Source organism: Pezoporus wallicus, unplaced genomic scaffold (assembly GCF_028554395.1).
Source record: "Pezoporus wallicus isolate ANWC-B61680 ecotype Strahan unplaced genomic scaffold, APGP_CSIRO_Pwel_v1 scaffold_11491, whole genome shotgun sequence".
NCBI classification, from domain to species: Eukaryota; Metazoa; Chordata; class Aves; order Psittaciformes; family Psittacidae; genus Pezoporus; species Pezoporus wallicus.
The window spans coordinates 8,815,365-8,842,141 of NW_026642649.1; the positions used below are offsets into that span (position 1 = coordinate 8,815,365).

The 26,777-nt window shown below is 40.2% G+C and overlaps 1 protein-coding gene across 8 annotated transcripts in view; it reads left to right on the plus strand.

Annotated features, from left to right (window-relative positions):
- Positions 1 to 26,777, plus strand: part of TPK1 (thiamin pyrophosphokinase 1) — a 284,419-nt gene that overhangs the window by 161,172 nt on the left and 96,470 nt on the right. For 6 of the 8 annotated variants that reach the window (XR_008975134.1, XR_008975133.1, XM_057431251.1 and 3 more), the window contains 2 exons: positions 8,547 to 8,642; positions 23,667 to 23,813. Coding sequence is in view for 6 of the 8 variants with exons in the window: in XM_057431245.1 (XP_057287228.1) it covers positions 8,547 to 8,642; positions 23,667 to 23,813 (243 nt within the window). In the remaining 2 variants the exon portion in view is untranslated. The remainder of the gene's footprint in view (positions 1 to 8,546; positions 8,643 to 23,666; positions 23,814 to 26,777) is intronic. The other 2 variants (XM_057431250.1, XM_057431247.1) reach the window with 2 other exon arrangements.

Below are 26,777 nucleotides of genomic sequence, written 5' to 3' on the forward strand. Positions count from 1 at the left end.
GTTGAACACAGCTGACCTGAAATGTGCTAAGGATATGTATAGTCTAGCGTTATTCTTTTGATCTACATGAAATGCTCCTGAAATGATGGGGTATTCTAGACAATAAATAAACTCCCTCTACAGAAAGTTTCTTCTGTTCCTTGTGACATACAGCTCTTGTGCTGAGGCTGAGAAGTTTTAGAAACTGCCAGACAGAACAATAGCAAGGGGGAAAAAAAGAGTATTATCTAGTCACATACCCAGCCAAGTTTTAGAACTTAATGCACAAATTAAAGGCAGCCAGCTGTTCATAAGAAAACTAACAAGCAGTGGGAAATTATCAGTGACTTACCTGAAGGATCAGTCCTGGGACTGATCTTGCTTTTTTCATTAATACCCCATTACCAACAAGAAAAATGAGCTACCGAATTGTATTGTTAGCACAAATTTTTGAGTTTTATACACAATAGGAGGATTTATCTTCAATTTGCTGTCTTCAGGTAATCAAAATTTTTGAATCCCTTTGTACTCATTTTGTACACGTAGGCAGTTGTGTAAGAAAGTACTGTTTTTTTTTTTTGCAAGCACAGCACATATTTGAGGCCTGGTCTCAATTAATTCTGTCCAGTGATTGATATCTGAGATGTAGCTCCACTCTCACCATCCAAATTCTGTTGAGAACAATTACACATCTCTACAACTAGGACAATACTGGAACAAGGATTCTGTCACATAAAGCCTGTCTGAATGCAAGAGAGAGAGACTAGCTGTACTGGCTGTATATATGTAAATAAGCTTAATGATTAGAAACACCCTGCAGGGAATATTCTGCCATCAAGGTTAACATCTCTTTTTGCTATTTTTGATGCATTTTTCAGTCACAGTGTTCTGTGGTCCTTAGGTTGCTGGCAAAGTATCATATTAAGATAGTAGTTGATATGGCTGAAATTTGCCAGCCCAAATCCTTGAAGACATCACAGTATGAGCCTTGCTGTTTTCTCCTTGTTTTTCTTACCTTGAGATGATCTTGAGAATTGGCAATCAGTCTGGAAACTGAAGTCGATTCAAATACAGTGTCTGCTTATTAACTTTAGTTCTTTAAAGTGTCTGTCATCCTAGGTGATAAAAAGCAAAAGCTGTTAACCTGAAGCCCTTTCAATTTAAAATAAAACAGAACAAGAAACCAACCAAACACCACCCACCCCACCCCCAAACCCCAAACAAACCCCAGTTTCCTTACTGTGCATAAAGTGGTGTGGGATTTGAAATGCAGATAACCTCTCTTGCTTCCTACCACCTCATAAAAGCTACCTCAGATGGTTGAATTGCAAGGAGTACTGCATGCCCTATTTGTTCAGCTTTGTGAAGCATAGGATTTGTGATTGGTGCGGCTTTTCTATTTCCCGTTTTATTTCAGGAGAGCGCTTGACTCTTACTTGCATTGTCATTGGTGCAAGTGCCAAAGGCAGTATTAGTTTTAATATGTCCTTAAGTGTAGTTACAGCATTTTAGATATGATGCTGTCGTGCTTTAAGCCCTGTTGGCAAGGCAGCCACGCAGTTTCTCTCTTCACTCCCCAGCCCCCTTCTTGCCCTCTCCCTGCTCCCGGAGGGATGGGGAGGAGAATCAAAAAGAATATAATTCTCATGGGTTGAGATTTAGTAACTAAGGTATAACACAAATCACTGCTGCTACCACCAATAATGATAATAATAAAGGAAATAACAAGGGAAGAGAATACAACACCTCAGCACCAGCTGACCGATAATACCCAGCCCAACTGAGCACTGGCTGATACCTATTTCAACCCCGCAGTGAACCAGCCCTTCTGACTAACTCTCAGTTACATCCTGGGCATGACGTGCTGTGGTATGGAATACCTCTTTGGTTAGTTTGGGTCAGGTCCTGTCTCTGCTTCCTCCCAGCTTCCCCTCCTCCCTGGCAGAGCATGAGGCTCACAAAGTCCTTGGTCAGAGTAAACATTACTCTGTAATGTAGTAACAAAAAACATCGGTGTTACCAGCGCTGTTCCCAAGCCAAAAGTCAAAAACACAGCACTGCATCAGCTACTAAGAAGGAGAAAAAATGACGGCTACTGCTCAACCCAGGACAGATGCAGTTCTTAGTCTTGGTTCAAAGTGCATCCAGGTCAACAAGACAGACTCTCACTGACATGTCTGGGTGGCGTGTGCTTCCCTTCTGTCAGAGACTGGTGCTATTCCAGGACTCTGATTCCCCTTACACAAGCTACCTCATCTCTTCATACATAAATGCACACAGGTAGAGAGCAGTTCCTATTTCCAAGTTATTTTCCAAGAAAAGCAAGGTACCATAATCGATCCTATCACTAGGTTAGGAGCCAAAGGGCCCAGTCAGCTTGGTAGACAAAAGCTTTTCCCAGTGCTAATTACAGAGGGAGCCTGACCATCAATTAAAACTCTTTCTCTTTTCAGAGAAGGAAGGGCACATAAGGGATATTTCAGAGAAGATCCAAAAATAGCAGGTGGCTGTCACTTCTGCATTGTGCTCAGTTTTAATCATGAGATTGGAGAAATAACATGTATGGGTTGCACAGGGATGTACAAATGTAGGTCTACAGTCTTTAAGTGCCAGAAATGGGTATGGAGAGATATGGATTGTACAGATGAGACTGCAGCTCCTGACAGACCTTTCTACCTGCTTTCTCATGCAACACGCTTACTTTTCTGCTTTATTTAAAAGTTTTAAAAGATGTCAGTGGTCTTCTGATAAAGGTGTTGCAATGATTTATATTTTAGTGCACTTTCTGACCTGTTGGTGAGTATTTAAGCTGTCTGCTTTCATTCGCCAAACTCAATAAATCAGAAGATTTATTCCATCCAGTGTGCATATATGTGTTTGTGTATAAACTCTGGGAATTTATCCAGCAGATGGAATATTAACTGTGCTGTTCAGTTTTTTGTTGTTTTTTCTTTTGTTTTATGCTTGGGTTTGGTTTCTTTGGCAAAGGCGGCATGTTGGCTTTCTTTGGTATTGGTCGAATACCAACTAAACAGACTCATATTTTGTTCATTTTAAGTAATTGTCATGATTTAATGAATAATAGACTTTTCCTTTTGAAAGGGAGCAACCTCATTAATGCAGAGGAACTCTCATGGCTGCTATCTCAACATCAAATGTATGGTATAACAAAGCTATACTCCACCAGAAGCCACATGCTGCCTCATCAAAAACAAAAACAGGAAACATTTTATTTACTTTGAAAAAGACCATATCAAAATAGAAATAGGGGAAGGGAGGAGAGGCTGCAGCTGCTGCAGTCTGAAGTTTCAACTATAGAGCTCTTATTTTTTAATCTTTTTTTAACACTTGTCAAATTTGACAAGTTCATGGAGCTGTTGGTTTGTGGGGGTGCGCATATGTTTACATACATTTACTGTTTTATTTTCATGCCACCACATAGTTCTTATTTAATAAGTGGTATTATATAAAGTTAGAAGTGATGGTCAAACTGAAGCATTCTTGGTTTGTTTTGCAGTAATGGGGCTTTCAGTTGAGAGTGGATTTCAGTCATTTGGCTTCCAGTGCATATGCTTCAACTATACTAATAAATTATTTTAGTTAATCTAAGTGGCAGTGCCACTTAATGTGCGATTGGACAAGTGAAAACATCATCCACCCAGAACTGAAGGCCAAGCAATCTGTACAGTATGAGCTTTGTGCTGATGCCAAGCCAAAATTGAATCCAAATACTGAAAGAAAATGCATTTCACTTAATTATGTATTTTTGGCTATTTAAATATCCAAAATCATTTTCACCAATTACACATATTTGTTTTGTTCTCTACTGCAGAAATCAAAAGGCAATTCATACAATTAAGCTGATCAGAAGAGAAGCTGTTCAATACTTGTTGTTCAGCAGTATCTGAAATTCCCAAAAGAAATCGGTGAACTGCTTTGCCTTCCATACTTGCATCCCACTCCCAAGCTATAGCTCAAGCTGTATGTTCTTATTCTTTCTCCAGTCCTGTCTCTGTTAAATGTTTTCAAAAACTTCATGTGACATTCTTGCCTGCTTCATCTTTATCCCATGCTAGTCCTGGTTTCTATTCTGGGAAATGTTTCAGGTCAGCTGTGAAACACTGGGTCAGCAATACAGACAACCACTGTCTGGGTGACTGCCATCTCTGCAGAAAATGTTTCCCAAACTAGTTGGGTTTTTTAGTTTCTGACACTGCTTGAATGTCTGGTCTTATAACATCACTCTTCTATTATAGATGAAGTAATAGAACATGATGTCTGTCTTCTGTTAAACTTGATTGCGCATCCACATGTTCATCTTCTTCGCTAGTCTTGGTCCAAAACCTGCAGTCAGACCCTGTAGTCCCTTTCTGCTCATTGGTGCCTGGTCTAGAGCAGCACTTTGCTTGGATCCATGTATGCTTTTTCCTACAGCTGGTTTTCATTATCAGTTGCATCGAGTCCAGCTCAGAATGTATTTGCCTGCATATTTGGGTATGAAAATGGTTTGGGGGTTCAAAACATTCAGGTGAATGCAGCTAGTATATGAAGAGTGTTTAAGTTTGTCATTGTCTGAGTGGGTAAAAGTGAAAGAGGATACCAGAGGGGTGAGGCACTGAAAGTGGTTGCCCAGAGAAGTTGTGGAATCTCCATTCTGGGAGATGCTCAACCTAGACTGAAAAGGGCCTTGAGCAACCTATGTACATCTAACCTGCTCTTGAATGAGGGGTTGGAACAGGTGACTTTGAAAAGTCCCCTCCAACTGAAATAGTTCTGTGAATCTATGGCTCTTACTCAGTTGCTCTGTGGGGTATTGGACTGACTAGGTTTGGGCAGGTGAGAGAGCAGGTGTGGTCTAGGGGAAGGAGAATGTGTAGAAATACCATTTAATTTATATAGGTTCCTTAAATTCTACTTATGCTGTGTTTTGAAAGGCTCTTTAAGCTGTATCCCTTCTTCTAACTTGAGGATATATGGTTATCGTGTGTCTGTCATTAACACTATACATAAGAGCATGTGTTGAGACTGATACCTCAAAATTGAGCCTCAGTGCAACAGGAATTGTTAAAAGCCTGATCGGGACATCACTGGTGCAACTTAGTGAGCACAGCCAGACACAGGCTTCCAAAGATAGATTTGAATGGCTTGCCATTAAGAGAGTTTTGGAGATAGGGTACAAATTAGAGTATTTTATGTATTCTGTCCTAATTATACTCTTATGCTCAGAAAGAATAGAGAAAGAACAAACATGACTTTCTTTTAAAAAAAGATTAATAAGGACATGGGGGAATGGACACCTACACACTGCTTTCTTCAAATACACAACATGCTGTGATGCTTAATATTTCTAAAAATGGGAGAAATGCTGAGATGTTCAGATTGACATTTCAGTGCCTGTCTGATTTGTGTGTCTGTCTGAAATATAGGGTTCAATAATCCTATTATGTGTGTCTGGCACACTCCTCCTTTAGCGATGTGCCTTCCATAACTGCTATAATAAGACAGAACAGCCAAAGCCTAAATCTGTGTGTCTCATCCTGTCACTCAGCAAAAGTTATACTGTCATCAGAAGCACTGTATTGTTTTCTTTCCTGCTGTGTGGTATTGAGTTTTCTAACCTTTCTTAAAGTTAAATTTGTTTGGCTTTTTAACTTTCTTACCAAAGGTTAATGTTATTAAGTTGAGCAGGTAGCTGTAAAAACTACAAGCCTTACTGCCTACCTTGCAGTAGTTGTACTGTCCTTTTGTTAAACCCTAGCTGCATCGGAAAGCTCTGCCTTGTAGGTTTTTGTCATTCAGGAGTAATATGGTGAAGGTTGACAAGAACTGCATTTGAACTGTTGTCCAGTTCTGTGGTATAAAGTATTATGTTTGATACGCCAGGAGCATCAGATTTATCATAAACTCTCTTACCATCAGTGAACATGAAGTGCACAGACATTAACTGCAGCTTGCTGTAAAAAGGATGCAGGAAGATGCAAGTGCTGCTGCCTGTCTTCTTCCCCAGCACAGCCTGACCATGCTAGTCTCTTTGCCACTGTGGCAAAAGGAGTCTCTGCTAATTCCAGAGCTGGTTATCTGCTTGATGTGGAACGAGAATAAGAAATTAGTTTAATTTGAAGGAAGTGGTGACACTTGGTCAACGTTTTTCAGTGTGATCTACAGCAGTACTTGTATAAAGTATCAGAGGTGCAGTGAGTGAACAGTTTCGGGATACAGTACCAGGTCTGAAAGTAGGATGTCCATGTGTGCTGCATCATGGAGTTCTTCTGGAGCTGGAGTTAGTCACAATCAGTGCTCTGCAGCCACCATGCTGACATTACCTTGCCTTGCAGTTGCTCTGAAGCATTTTTCTTATAAAAGAATGTCCTGAGAAGCTAGTCAAGAACTAACTTCCAGTGAAATGCTTTTAACAGTAGAAAGCATAAAATAATAAATAATAATTGAAGTTGTTCTAGGTCAGCACTTTAAAAATACATATATAAAAAGCCAATTTGGTCTTCCCTGGGTGGAAGGAAGAACTGCAGCCTACCTGTAGCTACCAAACCCTGACTGTCCAAGGAGGAGTTCCAGTTTGTTAATGACTGCAGGAAGTATTTCAAAGTGCTGGGGGAGAGTGAGGGTTAAATCTTTCATTTATAAATCGGTATCTATAAACCACTTCTACCAGTGCTGTGAAGCCAAGCTATGACCCTGGCAAAAGATAAAAGATCTTCCTTCTCTCCTGCTAATTTAAGAGCGCAGGTTCTGCCTTTTCTCCCAAGGTCAGCAGTAGCTGTCCCTGCCATTGATTTAGTCTTTGTCTGTCACGTTCTCATGCTGTTCAAAGGCTGATTGTGAAAGACTGGGGAGGTTCTGTCTGTCCACAGTTTCTCATAGCTTGGTCTCTCTTACCGCTGTCAATGCCAATAACAAGACTGTGTGAGCACCCTGTTCTTAGCGAATGAGACATCTTTTCATTTAGAGTGGCTTTAATTAACAAATTCCCTTCTCTAGTTCTCAGAACCAACTGTGAACTTTCTGGGTGGGCCCGAACATCCCTATATCTTTCCTGGGCTCCTTTGGTGTCTGGCTGGTGTTCAACTCACTGTTCATTACTGACTCCAGATGGCTTGTGTTCCTTCTCCCCCTACCTGTGTTATGCTTTGGCCTTTCCTGGTGAAAGGAGACATGGCAGCTTTTCAAATTGTTCGATGCTTACCACTGAGTCTAGGCTCTAGCTGCATCTTCCCTAGCTTTTTCATGGTGGCAGCAGCTTCACTTCATCAAGGGAGGTCTTTGATCATATAAGCTGTTACTGCTATATGATGCTTCACCTTGGCCAGCCTGTTATTACTGCTTGAAAAGGTATTTAGAGCAGTATCAGGTATCAGAAAGGCTACTGCTTTTGACCAGTTTCCCTTTCTGAAGGTTCTGAGGAGGGAGGAGAAGTAGTATAATAAAAAGCTTTTTGTTATCTCCTCCCTTATCTCTTCCACTTCATCCAAATCCCCTACTGTGTTGCTTGGTTTTATGTTCATTCTGGCTGTGCAGGGAAGCATTTCAATTATAGTGTCTTCCTATTGGAGGCTCATTATTTTGTTGTATGCAATCCACTAAACTCCATCCATGCACTGGCTGGGGAAATCAGTCTTCTGTACTTTACTTTTACCACTAAGGTAGAGGCAACTTTAATATGTTGGGATGTTTTTCTGATCTAACAGAAGAATGTACTTTATACACACATACAAAGATTCTGTAGTATGAATGCTTGTCTCTTATCAGTTGTTACTGTGTGTAGCAGAAACATAAAATCTGTCAGATAAAGGCAAAGCTAGGAGGCTTTTAAGGGGACCCTGAAGTTGTAGGAGGGGGAACCTCTAAATCTAGCATGTATGGTTCTTAATTTACGATGCTGTATTGGGGATTTTATATCCTTGAAATCTCTTTGGATAGTGACTTTATCTGGCAGATATACTCCACTTTTCCTTATTCAGCTTTTTATCAGAGACTTAGGAATTACTTTAGCTCTCAATTAAGAAAACTGAACTCCTGCTTTTCTCCACTTTAGCATGCTTTCATCCATGTTACCCCACTGTAAGGAAATTGTATCACTGCAGATTAACTAGTGGAACTGCACTGGTTCTGGGATGCCTGAACACTTTGGTATGCTTATGTTTATATACATTTGAATATATGTAGCAGAAATGTAGTAACTGCAGCACCAGAGGACAGTTATTTTCCTGATCTTGGAAGTTACTGATCACCTGGGGCTCACTATAACAAAACATGTCCATCCAGCAGAGCATTGTACAACATGGTCATCCAAACTCACAAACATACTCGATGGGTTTTGAATATCTACCTCTGTGCCTATTAAACCATTGTTTCATAATAATGTGTTCAGTTGGGACTTAGGTCTTTGGGCTCTCTAAGGGTAATATTCTTTTACTTAATTCTTTATCTCAATGCAGAGACTTTAAGACACGTTGACAGCAGTTAATGTCACCAAAGACAATATTAGTTCTTGTAATTGAAAGATGACTGACACTGGGGGTTTTCCTCTCCATTTTTCTGCTTCTTCACAGGGATGTGAATTAATTGAGACGATGGATCAGGACCTCACAGATTTCACCAAGTGCCTTCAGATACTCCAAAAAAAGATAGAGAACAAGGGTCTCCAGGTAAAGGCAAAACATCTTTTGTCTCTAGTTCTTAGTAATTACTCTTCCTCTCCACGTATTTTGGTTTATTTTTTAAGTCTGTACTGAAATGAAACTCTTTCCTGTAGCCTTGCCATTCTGTGGTTTTGCCATAATTTACTGCACACCTTGTAAGCATTGATGCTTCTGCTAAGAGGAATTACACAGTGTGTCAATGAACAAGGGCTGGCTCTCTCAAAAGGCAGCTTGTATTGATTTTTGTTAATGAACTACCCAAAGTGCAGAAGAGCTGTTGTGGCTGGTGTTCAAAGCAAGAGTCCCACTTTGGCATGGAAATATAATTTCAAGTTTTGGCACACTGAGCCTTGATGTTCATCTCCTTCCTCTCCCTTCCCAAAGGTGAGTTGAGGGGGGAGGCAATCATCCTGCCAACATTACATATGGTAAGCCATACCTCCTTCTGCAGAAAGTTCCCCTGGAATCAAAAGGAACCTTTGCAGAGCAAGCTATGTACTAAACTTAAAAGGAGCCATATGGAGTTGCCAGCTGCTCATTTCATTCGAAAGGCAATGGAGGCAATGTTCCCCCTCCCATTCCATAATTTGGTTTTGGAAGCCCACTATTTTTTTGTCTCTTTGAGACATGAAGTTAAAATTCCTTGGGTACTTCCAACAGAATGAGTTCGTGGCAGATGTGCTCTTGGGATTGATGTCCTTTCCTCCCCATCAAGCAGTCGTTCATAAGGGCCGAGTTCTCTCTTCCACTCTGTACCTATAGGTGAAAGGAACTAAGAGGAAACAGCTGCTACATACTCTTACCAATAGTGAGGGCAATAGACATGTAAGAAAATGAAAGCAGCAGCATATGATGGAAGGAGATGTGTAAACCTCCTCCTTTTCCATTTTCATGGTATCAGGATAGGAAAGTTGCCTGACTTCCTGAGCTCACTGTACTCCAACAAAGCAGCAAGAGATGGAAATGCAAATACCACTCCCTCTTTCTTTACTCTCCTCACTTCAGGCTCATAAAAAATTAACCTGGTTTTGCTTCAGCTATTTTGAAATATCATTATCTTCTGAAGCAAATATGGGACATTTCAGAGTGCTGTTGCACAATGCCCATCTGCAACTGTGTCTCCTCTTGCCACCCTCAATATAGGCTGTTGTTCATCAGGGTTTTTTTCCCCAGTCAGTATAGACAGAGAGGGGTTTCTCTATATACTTCTCTTATCTGTCTGGCTGTGAGTCAGGAACCCCTTTATATGGTAGTTTTTTGCCCCCTATAATTTATCATTTCATGAGCACAGAGGGGTAGCTTCCCAACTGGGACACAAAGGATAATGGTTGCCATTAGAACAGGTGACCTATGCTTAGGATTTGTTTTGACTTTGGCGAGTAAGGTGCTTCCCTCTTAACAGAATTACCCTTAGAATGAAGGGGAACCTGAGTGTTTCCTGGATTTGGTTCATTATCAAATCCCAGCAATTGCTACAGAGGGATTCTTTTTTTAAGGTATCACAAGAGGTTTTATAATGAATAATCAATGTGTGATTAAAATAAGAGCAGTGGGAACATGACAGCTACAGATGTGTTTCAACTATAAGTAGCCTGTTTGTAAAATTTTGAATTCCTTGATCACTCTCCTAGGTAAAGCCCTGTTAAGTTGGCTAAAGGATACTGCATTATAATCCTTGATATTTTGTCAAGTACAAGCCAGAGTGTAATTGCAGTAATTGCATAGTTCATGCCAATGCACTAAACATAAGATTTCAGTTCAGTTAGATGTAAGATGTGCTTTAAATACAATCAGGAGTTTTTCAGAGGTGCAAGACATAGTACAGATATGTTTTCTAAAGTTAAGTACTGTGTTTGTTCAGCCCCAGCTGCTTCTTACTTGCAGTGTCTCTTTCATAAAACCTTAGTGAGAAGCTATGAGCTGATTCACACACACTGGCAAAGCACGCACTTCTGGCTTTGGTATCCTTTGTCTTCTGACATAAGGAATTCCCAAGAAGTTGTTCATTCAACATAGACAAGTATGAGAAACTTAAGCAAATGGAGCTGAAAACTGTATCACAATTGTATAAATAACTAGTTTGGGTTCCAGTTTGCCCTATTTTCAAAGTATTAGGTATCATTCATTAGTGGAAGGCTTGGTAATTGTTCTGGATGTCTTTATAATGCAATACTTAGCTTGATGGCTGGTCTCCAGGTACCACAGATTCTGAGTGCTTACAACATATACTGGCCTTATTTTATAGATGCAGCCTTTTGGCCCCTCTGAAACTCCAGCCTCTTTAAATACCTGCAATTGCACAGGTAATGTGCTGGCATACAAAATGTCAAGTGGTGAGAAAACAGACTGTTCAAGCCATAGATCTAAAATGTTTGAGGAGAATGCAAATTTCTTCAGAGCAGAAAGCTACCATTGAATTCTGTGGTCACCCAGGAAGTACATACAATTGAGAAGAAAGGAAGGTCCAGGGTCTGAAATCTAGAAGTGACTAGAGAAGGGGTTTTTCATCTGCATTGGGATTTTTGTCCAAAAGTACAAATTTGCATGTCACTATGACGGTGTTTTCCCTTCTGGAAAGAAGTATCATAAAAGCTTTCCTTTTAACTGAGAGTATTCACTAGCTGGAATATGTCTTCCTAGTTCCAGGGAAAATATTTATGTCTCCAGCTTTGATTTTTACCCACTTTGTCTGGTTTATCCACAGCACTTGTCAAAGAGGAGTATGAGAGACAGTACAAATCTGTTTTCCTATGATTTATAGTTGAAGTTACTAAACAAGGAAAATCTCTCTTTAGTATCTTTAAAAAAAAATATATTGATACTACAATCATGCTGTGTTTGCTGCTCTTTCTGGGTAGCAATATGTTAAGCTAGGAAATGAATTACATGCAATGTATATACAATCCTGTGACATAGTTTATCTGGATTAAATTCAGCTGTAAGGAGTGAGGTATATGAAACAGATGTTTCCCTGTTGGCTAGAGAGTAAGTCATCACTTACCTGATACACTGAATGGATAAAATTTCTGCTCTGATCTATCGGTCACCTCTACAGAAGCTCTATGTCATGGAGTTTTTTGAGCTCACATGAATGCATGGAGGCAGTACTTTGTTCCAAAGGAATTTAAGTTTGTGTAATTTACTTTCCATGGCTCTACACCTCTGTCCTCCTCGTCTTCTCCCTTCCTGTTCACCCAAATAGCATTTGATGTTGGAATAAAGTAGTGAAAGATAATCATGTTCAACAGCTTTCTCAGAGGTCACCTGAGTGAGAGCGAAGGCGAGATAGACACTCAGTGCCACCACTGGAGAGAAGGCTGCAAACTTAGTTTAGATTTTGCTAGTTGTTGGAAAATTCAGTTTGAGAAAAGGCCTTAGAGATGCCTTTACCACTAGAAAACATGCAGCTGGAGTTGACAGTCAACTGAGACACAAATCTGGAAGAAAACCACCTTGTTATTTGAATATCTGTCTTCTAGAATAATTAGCCAAATTCATAACTGTTTTTTCCTTGTCTCAAATATAACTTCTTACAATAGTTTCTGAATCCTCAGGGTCACTCACTTCTGGTTTACATTGAATAGCCAAGTCATGCAGAGAGCAGCACTGGAGTCATTTTGTGATAATCTAAGTCACCTAATTATATGTATTTATAATTACATATTGCTGTGAATATTAGAACAAGCAGTAATTACATACTGCAGTGAATGTTAGAACAAGCAGTACCCTTTATATGTGGAAGCCAGAATCAGTCTTAATTTTCCCTCTCCAAAGCCCTAATTCATTTGTGAATCGCATTGTATTGGATAGGTGAAGCAGTGAAATACCACCAACAGAATGTGACTCCTGAAGTTTCTTTCCAACCTAGAGGCTGTTACATACTTCTCTTTCTCTTTCTGCATGACTGTGAGTATGCATGCACGCACATGCATGTATATAAATGCACACATTTTCTTGCATTATACCTTCCTGGCCTTATATGATGCTTTTTTAATGTCTTCATCACTCTGTCTTTATTTCTGCTGTATGTTTCTTTTCTGGTGTTTATGGTCTATTGAGCACTTAGGTGTGCAACATTTTGCTTTACTGCTTTAATCACTATTTTATCCCTTCTGCGGTTATGTGGGTACTTCCCTTTCTTCATTACAAGACCTTCAAGTAAACTTATTTACAGTAATTTCTGTCTGGTTCTACTTTCTGTTCTTAATTTTCTCTCATGTAACACAAGCTATTTCAAGAAAACATTTGAACTGGCAAAGTGGTAGGCATACTTACAGTATCTCTTACTTAGAAATCAACATGTCTTGCATTAAAAGTGAACATTACTGTCTTCAATTTGCAGGCTGGAGAGCAGAAATACAGAAACAACTTGTCCACAGTCTCCCAGCATGCTAGTGGCACAGCTGGGGAGGATACTCCTACTCCCAGCCTTCATCAAGTGCTTTTTTCAGAACAGTGTCCCTGGTTTGACTCACAGGCAGCTCATTGCAGCTCACGGCAGCGAGAAGTGGAAGTGTGTATATCAATTATGGAGTTCTAAGAGAATCCTCATAATGTAAAGATAGATTTAAGCCATTATCTTTATCTCACAGTTACAAACTCAGCTTTTTTTAACTATTTCATCTAAAATACCATTTAGTCTTAAAACTAAACTCTGGGACTTTTCATTTAACTTTATTATCTTTTCTGCTTAAAAAAAAAGTTAAAGCAGCTCATTTGGTTATATGGGCTGAAGATATAAAAAATGAATTTTATTGAAACCTACATGCCTCCTAGTGGTTTAATGTTAGTGTGTTTAAATTGATAAAAGCATCAATGTCAAGATGAAAAGTGAAGAAATCCAAACCAACTCTTCCTAGAAACCCTTTGCAGTAAAGGGATACTATACTAACATTTCCATTTTAAAATTACACTTTAAAGGTTCAATCTGTTAGCAGTCTAAGATAGTCTTTTAAGTGAATGCAAGCATTCTTCTCTTTGCTCTTTTAAAGAAAGAGTCAAATCAGTCTGCTTTCTTTTCAGTTGAGGGAGGCTAAACTAAGCATAATGCTAGTGAAGTCCTGTGTTTCTAAAGTGCTGAAGGGAAGACAGTGATGTTCATGTACCACCTTCAGCTATGCAGTGTTCAGACAGGTTAAGCACCCCAGGTTGTCTTTACACTAAGAAAAAGACCCTGAAGGAAAACAGAAAAAACTCTAAAATGAAACTCAGGAAATTTCATGCCAGATCACTACTTGTTTTCATTTCTGAAAACTTTTGGATACCCGGAACAGTAGCAGTAGTGGCTTTTAAAAGAAAGCCTAGGAATGAGGACAGGCTGTTTCAAGGATTTCAGAACAGGGAAGTAACTAAATACCATAAACAGGGGAAGTGGCAGTCTGGAAGATACCAAAGCTGGTATGGAACTGGAGCGTGCAGCTTTTACAGGGACCTTCAAGTTTGTGGCTCTACCTCCAAATTCCATATAGGACACAGGTCTAAGAATGAACCTATTTTGTTTTGGTAGCACTGTTGAGTTTTTCTTCTTAATGCCTCACAGGAAGAGAATAGAAAATGCAAATGAGATTTATTTTAGGGGAAGTTAAATATGTGTAATGAAAAGGTTTCTAAACTGTCAAGTGCTGTATCAAAAGGTTTTTATGAGTTATTAACAGTAATCCTCTTCATAAACCTTTGTCAGAAACAAATGGATCTAAAACGTTTCCTGAAAATTCTCACTTAAAAAATGTAGAATTTCATAAGAACTTTCAACAGGAATAAATCCCTCCTATAGGGTGTACAGGTGTATCCTTGAGTGATGACTATTTCAACTCTAAGGTCCAAATGCACCTTCCAGGAGTGTAGTATCTAACCCATCTATCCTACTGTTGAATTATTTTGAGGCTTCCCATTGTACAGGTATGGCAAAGTACATTTCTTCTAATATAGGATTTCAGAACTAGTCAGTTCCCAAAGAGAAACAACCTAATTTCATGAAAGGGAAGCAGGCTGTCTACCTGCTCCAGTAGAGTTGTGGGCATCAAGACACACTGAGTATCTTTGTGTTAGAATAATTTCATGCAAAAGGGATGTCTACAAGAACACAGCACGTCACATACTGAGTAATTTTCCTGTGTAATCCTTCTGTGCCCTACAGGGGCCTGTATTGGGTCTATGAAGATAATTTAAAGAAAAAAGCAGAAGTAGAGTGGGATTTCTGGACAGTGCATTGATTTCTGTTTGTTGGAAGTTGGTTGGGATCTTGGATGTCAATTTTCCTTTTCAGAGTATTCCCACTGTTGAAAAGGCAGTAGCACAAGCTCAGCAGAGGTGGGGACTGAAAGGTCTTCATAGCAGAGCTGCACTGTCAGCTAGACTTCGCCAGTTCGGATGCTCACACTCTTTTTAATCAGCTACTTTTTGACACTGCTAAGGAGGAGACTCAAGGGGGATGGTCTCTTCAGCTTGCCTAAAGAACCCATTGAGCTTCCCTTTTAAACAACTACATAACTAAGCACTGAACAATTAAAGCTCAGTATTTTGTGCAGATTAAATGTGTGCATAAAATGTTTACAGCTTCACAAGCGCCTCCAGTTTAAGAAATCATGCTTCATTTCTTTTTAAGCGCATGGCTAAATTTATAGGGTCTAGCGGGCAGTGCAGAAAAATAAAAGAGATATTGTAATGGGTGTAGTCTGACATTATTCAGGCTATGTTTAGCTTACCTGCTATAAATACTGAACCTACTCTGAAAAGGAATATGGACTTCTAAGATCCTAACCCACTTCCTTCAACATGAGAATATCTCCAGCCTCTTAGAAACAAATTCAAAACTTCTTTCTGCAAATCTGCATGGAAAAATAAAACCGAAATTCATTCTGTACTGCCCAGGTATTCAGTGAAATCACTCGTAAGAGGAGCTATGTGCAGAATAGGGCCTGAGAGACACTGGAAATATTTTCTGTCTTTAGTTTCAGATCTTGTATCTGTCCCTTGAGTATAATAGGACAGGCTATTATCCCCTTGTTCGTCATGAAGATTAATGTTCAGACCAGCTGAAAATATTACTGTTCTGTTGGGACCTATTGGGAGATCTTCAGACCTGTGTGAACTCAAGTTTAAACTTTTTAAATAGCAGAGCTAACATCTCGCCCTGGTTAGGCACAACTGCCTCCTGTCATTATGTCCTCTGCAGTGCTGCTGCCAGAGCAGGAGGATGCCCCGCAGCTCCCTGTTAATTGTGGCATCTGTTATACAGACTTCATTGCTAAATGTTAAGATATGCAGGGGAAGCGCCTGAGCCATTAATTCTTACCAGATGAAGTAAATAAACAACCAGCATCACCCTTTAATGCAAATGGAGATTTTTCCATTTTCTGTATTATCATAGAATCACAGAATGGTTTGCACTGGAAAGGGCTTTAAGATCATCTAGTTCCAAGCCCCTGCCATGGGCAGGGATGCCTCACACTACACCATTTTGTGCAGAATGTTTTCCCTGTGATTCCTTCCTTAAAATCTGATAGCTGAATTGACAAAATTGTAATAAAAATAGGATGAAGGTTAATTTCAAAGAAAAGACACATCTGGTTTAGAAAGCCACAGGAAAAGATCTCACCTCTCACAGGGCTGAAACTGACTTTCTGTGTTCACCTGGGTGTAAACACTTGTGGGCTGGTGACTGTTTTATACGGTGACCCTTATTTATGGAAAATGTACCCCACTGCCTTGAAACACCACAGGGTCGTTTGGCCTCCTCTGCAGGCCTTCCAGGGCTCCCAGACCAGCCTCTGGGCAGGAGCTGGAACAAAACCTCACACAGGTGCGGTAGGAAACGGAGCTGTGAGTTCATAGGCACATCTCACGTTCTCCTCAGGCTCTGGAGAAGCGGAAATACTCGTGAGTTAAGCGGTGAGGGCCTTCAGTTCGGCTGAAGCACGGACTTGTACCGGGTTTTGTGCCTGAACGCTGCCGGGGGCGGGCGAGGTCTCCCTGAGGTGAGGTGAGGTGAGGTGAGTCCAGTCCGGTTCCAGCCGGTTCCAGCGGCCCCACGGCGGGAAACAGCGCAGCCCCTGGGCCGCGGGCGGGCGCCTCGTGCACCGCGGCCTCGGCTGAGGAGGGGCGGGCGCTGCCCGGCGGGGAGCGCTGAGGGGAGAAGGGCGAGGAGCGGCCCGGCCAGCCCCGAGGGCAGAGCGGCAGAAGGGGCTCCCGCCGCCCCCCGCAGCGGTTCCACGGAGACTCCCCTCCGGAGGTCGCGAGTGGAGAGCTCCTGAGGGAGCTGCGGCCTGCGCGGAGCCAGAGATGGAGCAGGTACGCAGCCAAAGGTCGATGTGCCTCGAAGGAAGCTGCAGCCTGTGGAGAGGAGGCCCCGCAGGACCACGCTTGTGGCAGGAGCTACAGCCTGTGGGAGACCCACGTTGGAACAGTTTGCTCCTGAAGGATTGTACCCCGCGGGAAGCACATCACACTGTAGCAGGGGAAGAACATGATAAGGAAGGAGAGGCAGAGAGGAGCGGGTGCGAACTGGTCACAGCCCCCCATTCCTTTATGCTGCTTATGGAGGGACGAGATACGGGAGCTAGGAATGAAGTTGGGCCTGGAAAAAAAGGAGTGGTTGAAAGATGGCTTTAGTTTTGTCTTCTATTTTTCCCTCTCGAACTTGATTTTTAATTGGTGATAAATTAATTTTGTCAAGTTCAACCTGTTTTACTTTTGATGGTACCTGGTAATTGACAATCTTCCTGGCCTTGTTGTGACCCATGAGCTTTTTCATCTTTCTTCTTCCACTGTCCTGTTGAGGAAAGGGAAGGAAGAGCTGGGGTGGGTGCCTGGCTGCCAGCTGAGGTGAACCCACCACAGGACTGTATAGGAAACCAAAGAGGAGTTGTCAGGGCTCATGGAGCCATGCAGACATGCAGGGTCTCATTGATACATGTCGTGGGATATGTATCCTCACTGCAGGCTAGCAGGCAAAACTGATCCATCAGGTATGGAGAGTTTCTTGTACAAGAACGCCTCTGCTGACATGCTGCAGCAGGAGCTGTGGTCCGGGTAAGGCTGCCTCATCTGGATCGTGATCTGTATCCCTTTGGGGGAATAACAGAGACTTTTAGGGAGAGTCTTCACAGCCAAAAGCTTCTCTGTGCAGTGCCCTTACCACCTGCTGCGCCTGCGGAACTGATTTAACCTTTAGCACAGGCTGCAGGTTAGCTGTGGTTGAGGAGTGTGGGATGACTGGGGTCCTGCTGGAAGGGATGTGGTAGGGTTGTAGTTGTGTTGTCCCGCTGACTTTGTGACAACATGGAAATCTGATGGAGGGAGGGGAAGGAAGCTACTCCAGTAAAGACTGACAGAGTTCAGTGAAATGTGAAATGGAAAGCTCACAACGAACACATTCTCTTGAAGAATGTAGGATCATTTTTTTCCCTCCTTCGAGTTGTTCATTGATAGGATTTTATAGTTAGTTTTTCCCCCTTTTTTAACTGCTGGCGGCAGTATGTGAAGAAATTAAAAACACAGCATGAGCCAAACACAGCTTTTGGCACTAGATGTGAGTGGATATGAGACCATGAAAGAGATTCTCTAGACCATTTTAGCATAATCTTTTGAGGGCCTCTTGCATTACTGCTAACAGAAATACTGGGCTTGCTTTCTTAGGGGTATGATAGTTTACAGTAATCGGTTTTACATTTCCATAGGCGTGATACTGCAGTACATACTGTGGATTACAGTGGTTCAGCTGTGGGAACAGAGGTTAGCCTGATGCTTGTCAGTGTCTTTTCAAATTGTTTTAAAAGACATAAAAATTTTATGATTTTTCAGAAGACACAATTGATTGCTCTGGAATCCTTGTTCATGTGCAAAATATATGTGTTTGGGTCAAAACCAGCACGTATTTTTCTCCAAAGCCTCAGTGGACGGATTGCTCTTGAGACTTGTTTTAGTGCACTTCTGCCTACTCACAACAGCATGGTAGCAGTCTGGAGTAGGGACAAGCCCTTTACCCAGAAAATTTGAGTCAATAGGGAATTCTAATTACCCTGATCTCAGATGCAGCATCAGTTGTAGAGCTGTGCTCCAGCTGATTGGCTGTAGTAGAGTGGGAGTTATTGCTGTCCCTACTCTGAAGCCCACGGAGTCCTGTTTGATCAAGGCCATCTAGGAATATTCAGCACAAGACCAGGCAGTCAAATCCAGATTGCTTGGGGTTGAGCAGTTCACGTGGATTTTGTAGAGCTGGTACAATGTAAAGATTAGTGGAATCAGTGAAGTGACAAGGAAGCTGATTGAAGGTTATCAGCTCAGGTGCATGGACAGAATGGCAGCCTTTAGCTGAGAGCTCTTGTTCCTGTGAAGAGATAGAAAACTGAAGCCATGAGTGAATTCTGGCTAAAGAGGGTTCTACCTGAGCAAAGTTCAGATGCTGCTGTGTGGCTGGGCATATCCTTTCTGTAGGAAGTGAATGCCATACCTTTTACATAAAACCCTGAGCTAGCAGACCAGTATAATCAACTAAAATGGACAATATCGTGCTATATATTTATTGTTGGGTTGTGGGATTTTAATAGTTCATTAAATTTACACTGCTATTTTGTGGATGATACAAAAAAATGACTGTGACCTGACCAGCACAAGAGCTCATAATACAACTATGAGAGAGTGAGCTGAAATCTGATCTGGCTCATTTGTTATCAAGGAAAGTGCTTGCTGTATTTTAAAGTGTTCAGTAGTGAAGCTAAGGCAGAGACCAGAAAGGATATGTCCAGATTTTCAAACCACATCTTGAGTGGATGAAATTGCCTTCTGAAGGAAAAAATGCTTTTCTTGTAAACTAGTCAAAATTTATGAAGTGTCAAAGTGATAAAGCAGTAATAATTATAGCATTCACACTACTGCTTAATTGTTTTTCAGCATATACTTCAATATATATGTGTCTCAGCATCTAATACACTTCAGTGCATGTTACTACAGTAATTGTATTTTCTATATCGTATTTCCCTAAAACTTTAAATTAAAGGAATAGGCCTGTGAATGGTAGGAAATTCAGAAAGGCGGTGAAAGGTGAAAAGATACCAGTGAAGTGAGAAAGTGATGAAAGGAAGCTATGGTCAAAGCAGATACAACATCTGATCTGTAATTGGCATTATCTTAGGTATTAGCAGCGGATGGTCTGACAGGGAGGGCAGGTTTGTTCATGGCTCCAGAGCTTTTACAGCACCTTGATTACTGTTGCCTTCCCTTTTTGCTTTAGGGAAGGTCTTTTTCACAATTCATCCAGTAATGCTAGTTGTTGTCAGTACATGCGTTCCCTTTAACCTACCCACTTAGGCATATTTGTTTGCAAGTTTTCTGGCTGAAACCATGCTGATGTGGAAGAAAGTCCTTCAACTTGTCTGTCCAGAGCCTTACCCACACCCTGGGGAAAGGATTTCTTACCAGGTTTGAAAAGAATGGACATACTTTGCTGTCAGTTCCAGCCTTGGACTTTGCTCTTAGATGTCATCGTGTTGCTGACATTACAATGCTAGATCCTGCAGTGTTTTCACTCATCCCAGGCAGTTACCAGCTTCCTGTGTCCTTTCACCATTCTCCTTAAATAAACCTTCCTCATTCCTATACTGGAAATCTTCTTTGTATTTAAGCCATGCATGCCAGAAGAAGGAGTGCCACATGGACCAGTTTTGGGAGAAGGATAGCATTTAGCAAGCCTGCGAACATTTTACAGCAAGTTGTCTATTTCAGTAGTCTCTGTGAGAGTAGAAGCAGGAACCTAAACAACTTCATTCTGATGTGATGCTCATCAGCTCCCCTTGGTTACTGCACTCTCTAAATTATAGATTAGAGGAGAAGGAAAAAATACATCACTGAATTGCCATCACAGTGTCTTTTTTTATGCTTCCCTTCTCCTTCCAAACAGCCCTGCTGTTCGGTAGTGACTCCTAAAACTCTTTCAGGAGATTGTAATGCATAAGTGTATCATTTAAAGATGATTGAATTCCACTCTTAAATCTTCAGCTCTTTCTAAATTAAAGCTTGATAGCTATTAAAGATGCTGTGCAATATGTTTAAGTCAAGTTATATATAGATAGTCTAAGAGAATATGTTGCCCTTTACATGTGCTTGCAATGATCCAAGCTATTCTTTGTAGTTATTTAGGATTTTATAACCTTTTTTTTCAGGATATGAGTGACACTGCATGAAAACAAATTGTGTAAAGGCACTGATGACAGGACATTTAAGTTAGCATAGACATTTCAATTGAAGTACAGTGTGTTAGTCAAATGCTACCTGCTGGGCTGATTAGCTGTAGCACTATAGTTCTGTAGTTTGTGTTATACAGGAAATCATAGTAGAAAAACAAATGGGTTTTGCGCTTTGTAGTGTGGGAATATATACATGTCCTTTGCTTTGGTATTTGCTCTGTCTTAGGTTCTGGAATGACCAAAAGATGTGTATGTGCTTTCAGGGCACTTCTGTTTTCTTAAGCGCATAGCAGAGTGAGGGGAGCAGTGATTGCAGGGAAGGAACTGATTTTCTGTTAGTTTGTCGGTTTTGTGTTGTGTTTGTTTTTTAACGGAGCTGATAGCTTTCAGATGAAAAGGTTGTCAAGGTTTTTGTTAGCCTTAGCCTCTCTATGTTTTTTTTTTTGTTAAATAAACAACGTGTATATACCTAGACCTTCAAATAGGGGGTCTGAAAATCTTACAATGTCGGGATTCCTGTCACTGCTGCCAAGACTATTGAGTGAAGGGCAGGACTGTCAACCTGACGTGCCGAATTTTAGCTTTCCTCTCTGCCTGCTTCTCTTGTACTCCAGCTGGGTTTGTTTGTGAACCTGACATGTCATGTTTTCCATTTTCACAATCCATGCAAACCCTAAATAATACTACATTCCCTCCTCAGATACTTTTGTTAGTTTTCTTCCAACACACCACAACCCCAAACCTCTGCTCTATGAATACCTTTTCAATAGATCTACTCTGTGCTAGGTTGATTTTATTTTCTTACTTTTGGAAAACAACTCACTTCCCTGTTGCTGTTGAATAAGGAGTAGGACTTTTCTTCAACACGCAGTTCTGTGGCAATCTATCAGAAAAAACTGCAGTCACTGAACACTTCATTGTTTGAGATAGGTCCTGTACTTCTCAATAAGTACCCGTGTGAATAACAGAACAGGATTTTTCTGACATACTGGCAGTTTTATAAGGAAAATAAGACACACTCAGAATGTTATTGCACCATTTTAATTACAGATCAGGCAGAGTTCTGTGTTTCCTTCATCCTTACCTTTTAAACTGTAGAAAATGTCAAAGCCAAAACAAACAAGTTCATGTGTGGTGAGACATGCATACTAGGAAATTATACAGTAGTTGCTCAGCTTTTTGAAGACTGGGCTAGGTTAATATTTAAGCTTTAAGTCTCATTGCTCACAAGAAAAACAACATACATGTGGATTCTGAGCCTTTGCAAAGCTACTTTAAACTTCACTGTGGTTCCACATTAACGTAGCAGATTTTCCCCATGGCCTCTGTTGGGGTTGGGGGCATTTTTACTGCTGATTGTCTGGTAGGGAACTGGTGTTGGTGGGACTTTTTAATAGTATTTTCAAGAATTTATTCATCCTTTTAAATCACCATCATCACCAGTCAAACAAAAGCAGTTTGTTTCTACATTGGAATCAATAAAACAGATAATGTATTATGGTTTAACTGGGAACACATGCTTTTTTGCTTTTGCTGTTTTGTCTTCTGTTTAAGGATATGTATTCCTACCATTTGTATTCTGTTGGTTGCATGTTAGGTCTGTGTCATCTGTAAGCTGCACAGAAAATACATGCTGTTTGCAGTACAAGAACAGGGTTTTTTTTGTTTTAGTGTTTGCTGCTAATACAATGTGTTATGTTGATCCGTTCTGGCTTCTCAAGTATTTTCCTGGTGGTACTGAGAAAGATGGTGTAATTCTTCACAAAAAGGAAGAGAGGTTAATTTTCATGCAAACCAATATTCAACAGAATCATAAAGCTCTAGCCCTGGTAATAAAAATAGAAGCTGATGCTATTAATTTATCATTGCAGATACACAGAGCACCATTATGTGGCTCCTGGGTTGAGTAAAACTTCATGTAATCACAGTAGCCATAGACTTAAGCCCCATAAAGTTGGAAACTTCACCAGATGGCCATTGTCAAGGCAGCTTCTAAAGACTTTAGAGCTGCAATGTGTTAGGGCTCTAGATATGGCTTAGTCAGTGGTAGCTTTTTAAAACACAATTACTGAACATAACTGATTCACATTATGGAAGTAGTAATAATAATAATACTTTGCCCTCAGTGACCTTTTATCTGAGGACCCAAAAACTCTTAATCAAGGCTTTTAAATACTCCCTTTCTGCTTATAGGAAATAAAGTGTGCAGAGTCTTGATAAGGGAAATGAAGCAGCAGCAGTCCTACCCCTTGGCCTAGTGCAAGTAGTCAGGTAGAGATGATGTTCCAGTTGTTTGGAGTGGAACCTCCTACTTCAGTAGTACTTTTAGTCTTGAGTAGAGCCAGCCTGTGAGTGGAAGTGCTTGCACATTAAAATGCTGTGAGGAGAACGGCATATAATGGCCCTGATCTGAAATTTCCTTTGTTCGCTTTGTAAGCAGTGACAATACAGAAGTGATGTTAAGATCTGGGGATACTAAGGCTCAGATACACCACAGGTATTTGAGAGCTTAGGTGTGGAGTAATGTATCATAGGCTCTACATAATCAGGGCAGACAGTTAAGTGCATGCAAAGACTGGCTTCTATTTTAGAGAGAACAGTTATGTACTTTATAAAAGCACCACATGTTGGCCATGAATTTACCGAGCTTTAATACTCAGCCTCAGAACTCACATAATGGTATTTATCAGTAATGGGAGTAAATAACTGTATTTGACATCTGCTTTTGTAAAGCCAGTAGTTATTTTTTTCTTACTCTTTTCCCCAAAGTGATTTTATTGTTGATTTTCAGGGTTTAGAGATCACTCCTGAAAGTTTTGTCAGTGAATGTTCTTGTTTTATCTTTTAGATCGATGTGATTGTGACTTTGGGTGGACTTGGAGGACGCTTTGACCAAATAATGGCATCAGTGGAAACGCTTTTTCATGCAACAAAAATCACGCCTTTGCCAGTGATAGTTATCCAGGAGTGCTCACTGATTTACCTGCTTCAACCGGTAAGTGTTATGAAAAGCTACTTCATAATAAAACTGACCCTCCACCTATGCTAACCCTGTAGGTCTTACGCCATTAAATGCTCATTTACTTAATTGTATTCTCTAGGGTCAGAGCATAAATACAGAAAATATTGCAGGGAAGTGGACAGCAAATGATGGGCTCTGCATTCTTGCCTTGAAAAGCATTGTGTTTAATTTGTTCAAGAGAGATTTGTTTAAAACGGGAGGAACAAGAAATCCAGAAAGTATGAAACCTCAGTTTGGGTAAATACAGGATTTTGATTATAAATGAAAAACAAAACCCAAAACTTTTAAATTAGATTCCAGTAAGTTTAAATTTAGCACACAGTACTTTTGTATGTTGAGTAGCAATGTTGAGTAGCAGTAGGGATGTCTGAAGTAAGAGTAACAAAAGAAAGATATAAGAGGAAGATACGAGGGAATTCCTGACAAACTTAGGCAGAGATCTTATGTGGTCCGAGTGGTGCAGTTCATTATGATGGTAATCCAGCTAGCATCAACAAGGGAATTCATTTAAGATGTGTTATTTTTGTGGGTTTTCAGGTCTGTTATTCCATTTATTGATTCATAAAACAACACACGCAAAAGATCTTGCTGGGCTTCTCCTTTTAAGATTTAATTTAGAGGCAAATCTAAGCATCAAAGAGTCTTTTCTAACAGTGATTCATTTGCTTATTTGTAAGCATCTTTTCCTGATGTCAGGGTTTCTGGAAGCTTAACTAACTTTCTCATTTTATCTTGGAAAGGTTATTTCATTAAAACAAATAATATTCACTGATAAATTTGACAAGACCCTGCACCACACCTCATTGTAATTTGAGAAAAGCATTAATAAGGTTCTGTGAGATTATAGATATTAATCCAAGGGGGCAGATGGTGTATTAACAGCTTTGAAGCACTGCGTCTGCAGGAAAGATGGTAGATACAGGAGCTCATTTAGCAGCAAGACGAGGAGTGGCTCTGATCATTACTTGCACAAAATGGATAGAGGCAGCAGAGTGAGGGAGAAAGAAGACTTAAGGATAACTGTGGTTAAAATCTGAAAGTGAAGAGTAACTCCCTTGTGATTGATTTGTGGGTGCAGAACTCCACTGATGACTGTAAAATAATTTTAGAATGTTTTTAAGAAGATACTGAAAAAATAAAACAAGATGGTGATCCGCCAATTTAGCTTACAATTCACTTGAATTGGAAAGACTTAACTCTTTTCATTCATCTTTTCCATAAGAGGCTTTATAATGCCATGCCTAAAGTTGCTTTCAGAAGAGTCTTGAATGAATAATTCAATCCTTTGTGACTTGGAAAAAAAAAAGATATGATTTGTGCATTGAAATAGGAATGGGAGGTTGCTAATTGTTTGGGCTTGCTGGAAACTTCTTTATGTTCTGGTTTTAATAATGCTGTATGAGAAGCATTTAATACTTTATTGTTGATGGGGAATGTTCCCCAGAGTATTAATTTTCCCTGCTGTTCCTGGCTGGTGTTCTGCATTGCCAGTAACCAACTTCTGTAGCCTCAGGCTCTTTCTAGTGTACGGAAATAAGGGGAAGATAAAGGGGGCAGACTGTTTCAACAATCTTAATGCCAACTTTGACACAAAATTGCTTTTTGTTGTTGGTTTAAACTTGTCACTGTCAGCATCTTCAGTCAACTGTCATGATACCTCCAGATAATAACATTGTTCCTGCATAGTTTAGGTAAAAATCAAGTGAGTATTTCATACACAGAAAGAATTGAGGATCCTAAGCTTGAAAGTACTCTTTATGTGGACATCAGTGTGGTGTTTTTCTCTTACAAACAGCTACAAACAAAATATTCTCTCTTTTTCCTCTCTCCCCTTTGTAATCTAAAATCAAGGTAGGAGGGAGCTGAACACGGTGAGAGACCCACTGACTTTTTGAAATGCAAGTCTGGAAACTGTGCAACCAATGAAGCAAGGTTTTGAGATTCAAATGCTAATACAAATGATGAAGTTAAGAGCATGTTTCTTTTACTCTAAAATGTAGATCTGAAACTTTTCTCACTTGGGGAAAGAAGAATTCGATCATTTTTTTATTCTTTGCATAAAATATATGAGCAAAATATAACCATAGTTTTGCTTCAAAATAACATTAGCCCTCCATTTTCTATAGTGAAAGAGTATTATTGGTTCTCTATGATGTGTGCCTAGGCAGAGGCTAAAATATTTGCACAGAGCAGATAAACTGCTAATCCCATGAAAGCCCTAGGAAGGATACAAAGGAGAATAGCAACTCAAGCTGCTAAAGTTTTTGGTACTAATGCAGAAACTAAGATGGGGACAGTTTGAGTGGGTTTCTAAGTACACCAGAAAATCTAATAAGCAGTTGCTTTGAAAGAGAGCTATTTTACATTACTACAATGTTGATATAGAGGGATGCAGCAGAAGAAATAGATCCGGTTTTAACACACTTGTAAAGGGTCCACACTGTTGTAGGAAACAGGCTTGTAGACTTGCTGAAAGTATTTGGGATGATAGAGGAAGACAGTAAGGACAGTGCCTGATTTCGGATCCATTGCAGCCTACCAACCAAGGAGGACCAGGTAAAGCAAGTCCTTTTTTCATCAGTCACTACAGTTATCCAAGTACTGAATGAAAGGCATGTTGAGTACTAAGGCATTTCTTGGAAAATAGACACAGACAGTGCAAGTTTTTGAAAGATATTGGGAAATATGTTTTGGCATGGAAAGTGAAGAAAACTAGAAGGAAGTAAATTTCTATATTCATTTCTGACCTATAAGGATGAACTATGCTGAGAGATGAAGAGAAAAAAGGTGGGAATTATTACACCCCTTAAATACTTGTGTCTGTGGAGAGACTGGGTGTTTGGCTGGGATTGCGATAGAAATACATTGTAGGTATCTAAATTTAGATAAATGAATTCCAATATTGGTCAAATTACTTAACAAGTATTAAAAAAAAGA